At 33.9% G+C, this 4,626-nt stretch overlaps 1 protein-coding gene across 1 annotated transcript; it reads right to left on the bottom strand.

Annotated features, from left to right (window-relative positions):
- Positions 1–2,601: 2,601 nt before the first annotated feature.
- Positions 2,602–4,298, bottom strand: LOC129289256 (putative clathrin assembly protein At1g33340). The gene has a single exon (XM_054926045.1). The coding sequence runs from the start codon at positions 4,234–4,236 to the stop codon at positions 2,899–2,901; it is 1,338 nt and encodes a 445-aa protein (XP_054782020.1). The 5' UTR covers positions 4,237–4,298; the 3' UTR covers positions 2,602–2,898.
- Positions 4,299–4,626: the final 328 nt, after the last annotated feature.

Below are 4,626 nucleotides of genomic sequence, written 5' to 3'. Positions count from 1 at the left end.
TTACTAATCGCCAACATTATTCTCAGTAGATTACAAAAATATATGGGACACAAGTGAAGGTAAAAACTAAGACATGTGTCAATTAAAAATCAAAGTGTCATTATCAAAAAAAAATCAAAATGTTTGTAGGGAAATAGACAAATAAATCCCATCAAAATAGGTAAATAATAAGTAAGTACCAAGAAAATGTCATAATCAGTAGTGAAATGTCTCTAGGGATTTGTCTGATATAATTGTTTTTGCAAAATTGCAATTTTGAACATGAACAAAATAATAAAAAGCATGGTTCTTAAAACATAAATTGAAGTTGTTAATGTCAAAGGTAAAGTTATTATTAATATATAAAGCATAGTTATTAGTTTAATTATGTATTAATTAACAAAAAAATACGTACGTTTCCTATATCAGATTTGCTTTTGCTTGTTTGAAGTTAATTTGCATTAAGTTCTATCCAAAAAAACGGCTCATGAAAGAGGTTGCCTATTGAATAATTGTGAAAATGGGGAAAAATTTTAATGCATCAAAGGAATTGTTGACAGGATAGAAAATTCCCAATTATTTGCTTTCACCATAATTAATTGATTTGCATTGAGAGTAATTATATTCAAAATTTATTTAAATAATTTCTTGGCCCGTTATATTATTCATGAAAATCTATGTAAAGGATGAACATTCATCAAGACATGAAAGATGTGTAACTTCATCTATCAGTTTCTCCCAATTCGTGCCAAAGCTTTTCTTCTTAGGCATATCTAATTTTTTCGTTTAAAGAAAGCTCCAGAGTTGAACAATACCTTTATAACTATAAACTTGTGTACAAATGTGAAGAATGTGAGTTTGATGATCTCCTTAATGATATCTCTAGATGCTTAATTGACGTAAATTTCTTTGCAAAATTACGTTTATAACCCTTAGCAAAAAATAAAAACATATTATATAAACTAAATTTATTATTAAAAGTAATTTGTTTGAGATATTATTAAATACTAAATGTGAATACTTCAATCCCATTAATAAACTTTGAAGAGTTCAATGCACAGCTTTTTTTTTCCCCCAATTACTCACAAGTATCTGATCGACACCGTCAAGTATTGAATGTGGGTATTTTTCCTAACAAAGATTTAAACATTAATTCACTATATTGTAAGGATTAGATTTTTTTCATTAGACTAACCCCCATCGGTTTCCAATATGCAACTTTAAAGACGTGTAAGGAATTTAAACAACAATTCATATTCCCCTCCCCGCCCAAAAACCCAACGCGAGAATGTGTCATTGGGATATCTAGGCTTAGGCTACAGAGCTTCGATTTAAGAAAAGTGGCCCAAAGCCCAACAATTCATAGTTCAACTGTTTTATTGGGCTCAAAATCAAAGATGATGGTTGAGTTTCAGGCTCACTTTACATTTTTCTCAATTAATATAAACAAATAAATTTTTAGGTTTGATAAATATGTACAATAACCAATAAGACTTGGACCTAATAAATGAGGCTAGTCCTTATAATGCTGCAAACCAAAGTTTAAATTTTTATTGAAAAGGTGTTTGTATTTAATATTTAATAATGTCTCGAATATAATTACTTTTAATATATAGAAGAATATCTGTAGGTAACCAAAAAAAAACATATGTATTTGCCACAATAAATTTCAATAGTGTTTAAGTGGGTGGATTTATATTTAGATTTTAAATGTAAAATCACATATTTAAAACACATGTACTTAAAATCCTTAGTTTGACCAATTATGTTATATAATAGTAAATATTTGCTCTGAAGGAACAACAGCAACATAAAATTGGAGTTATGAAGATGAAGATGTTAAGATAGATGTGGAGGCTTAAATGATTCATACTAAGCATACATGAAAAAAAAAAAAGGGCATGACATCTGTTAAAAAATATAATAAAAAATTATTTAAAATGGTGTAGACATGTATATAAAAAAAAAAATAGTAGGGAAACCCAGGTGAGAAGAGTGGAATTGAAATTTGAAACAATGGTGTGAATAGTGGAATTGAAACAATAGTCTTGAGCAGTGAAAAAAGATAGAGGAATACCATAGGAAAAAAAAAATACTCAATGAAATTTTCTATAAAGATTTTTGGTTAACAATATACCTAAAAATTTGGTTGTTAACATGGCACAATATTGCAATTATATGGATCACTTAATAAAACTAGAGTTTTTGTTATTGTTCGTGTAGCTCCAACGTGAAGTCATCATGCATGGAATTCAGATGGATGATAGTTGTAGCCAGGTTTGACGTGATGGAGTTTCACACATGCTTCTCTGCAAAACAAGACCCGCCATGGTGGTTCTGAAGAGCTCTATTAGTCCATTTTCTGCAATTCCGTGGTGGGAATGGATCTCATGCTCTCTCTCTCTCTCTCTCACACGCACACATATCTATGATGGGCAAGGTTGGAATTCCAGGCTTATGTGTCAAGCTCAAAGCTAGCTAGCTTTGATCTGAACCAAAATCAGAGCAACTCTCTGTTCTTTCTTTCTTCTTGTATCATTTCTTACTTAGCAAAATCTCTTTTGCTTAAGAAAATTGAATGGAGGAGGAGGAGGAAGAAGAAGAAAAAGAGAAGGACAGGTATGGTATTAGTAAAATTATGTATACTGATAGGGACTAAAACATTCCTTTTGTTCTGTTTTGACCTTCTAAAACTTTGTACTCTCATTATTCTCACGGTAGAACAAAGGAAACAACTCAACACAACCTCTTTCTCGATCAAAAATATATCAAACAGTACTTTTTACTTAAAATGTATACAAACAACAAAGGAAACAATTTAGCAGTATATATTTGATACAATTAACCTCACCAAAACTATATCTATATGAAACACCTCATCAAGCTTAATTATCAGGCATATTTTGTACCTTTGTTTTTTTACAAGAAGGGTGCATCAATGCCAGATGAAAATGGGTTTATCAACACACAGGAATTTGAACTGTACTCATTTTTCTTTACATCCCCAAATTTTGACTGAGCTGCTGAAAGAACTTGTGGTGATGATGATGGTTCATTATTAATGGGAGTTTCATCCTCAAACACAACCCAGACTTTGCTTATCTTGGTCTCTAGTACAGTCCATGAGAATAGAGTTGATGATAAGTTTATATCAATTTTCTCTTCTTTCATCACTTTCTTCTTCCCTCTTTCTTTTTCTGGTTTTACTGCTATTTCCAGCTCAGTTGATCTTCTCAGATGGTCCAAAATAGGACCAATTCTTGCTGGCTTTGAGATACTACTTCTTCTTACTCCTTCTCCTCCTCCTAATAAGCATCGATCTAATGCCATTATATGATCCATACTGATAATCTGAACACTTGGGTATTCCAGGTTCTTGTTCTCCACTATCTTCTTACAGGTCTGGTACAGTTCATGAAGCTTCTGGCTCTGTACAGAAGCTTTCTTCAGTATCTCACAGGCCAAGCCTCTAGCCGAAGCTGTTAAATCAAAGAACATGTTCACAAGAGCTGAAACACCTTCACTGAAGGTTTTGTAAACTTGAAAGCTTTCTCTCAGAGTATTGCTCATAGCAGATTGAGCCAAGCTGTCATAAGCTAAAACATCACCAACTGAAGAACAATCCAATACCTTGTCAATGAGAACTTGACACTTTGGCAAAGTTCTAAACACCATGTCAATGGATTTCTCATCGTATCTTCTGAACTCTAACCCTTTAGACATGATCGGTTCGAGCTTCCCTGCTTGGTTGATCAGCCAGTTCATCCTCTCTTCAAGATAAGAAGCATATTGGTGCAGAAAGCAAACACAAGCATGGTCTGGTGATGATGAGGATGATGATGATGAGCTGTTCTTTGTGCAGAAACACCTCATGCTGATCTGCAGATGGCCTGAGACATGGGATTTGCAGAGCTCTTGCTCGAACCAGCGATTTCCACCTCGAAGAAGACGATGGATGAGGACGAGGGTCTTGAGCGCGACGAGACGGTCCTTGGTTTTGTTGAGCCGGCGAGAGATTTTCTCGGCGAGAAAAGGGATGGAACCTGGGGAGTTAGAGACGAGGAAGAGGATCTCATGCATGTACTTGTCATCAATGGCGCCATTATCATGACCTGTGGCTCGCAGAACTGCGATCTCTATGCTGGAAAGGCCATGATGTTGTTGGTGATAGTACATGATCAGAGCTTTTCCAATGGAGGCATGGTCCTTCACAGAGCCAAGAGCTAGACGAAGCCTTCCCTGTATGTCCACACCCATATTCTCTCTCTCTCTCTCTCTCTCTCTCTCTCTCTCTGTGGAATTTTTCTGTGTAGAGGTAATAAACAGCTGTACAAGTACACAAATATAAAGGTGGGTAGAGAAAGAGAGGGAGTGATTGATGAAGAAGAAGCAGCAGCAGCAAAAGCAGAATCAAATCTTTAGTATTTTAGAGGACGAAAGATTATAATAAGGACAAGAATGTTCACCATACGAAATTGTTATTGGATTAATGTTTAGCATTCAGAATACACACAGCAACACCTCCTGAGAAAATTAATTATTAATTGGTCGTTATAATTTTAATTTAGTAAAAATTTAACTCAATGTAATTCATAATATCTATAATTTTAACTCAATTAAAGCTTTATTACTAAACTTTGACTCTAA

This window comes from Prosopis cineraria, unplaced genomic scaffold, assembly GCF_029017545.1.
Source record: "Prosopis cineraria cultivar Desert tree isolate PC_DT_omini unplaced genomic scaffold, ASM2901754v1 PC1, whole genome shotgun sequence".
NCBI classification, from domain to species: domain Eukaryota; kingdom Viridiplantae; phylum Streptophyta; class Magnoliopsida; order Fabales; family Fabaceae; genus Prosopis; species Prosopis cineraria.
Note: the sequence above shows the minus strand (reverse complement) of the source record. Positions and strands in the feature narration are given on the sequence as shown.

Bases quoted from the DNA above. Each gene is read 5' to 3' on its own strand.
- LOC129289256 (XM_054926045.1), bottom strand. From the start codon at position 4,236: ATGGGTGTGGACATACAGGGAAGGCTTCGTCTAGCTCTTGGCTCTGTG.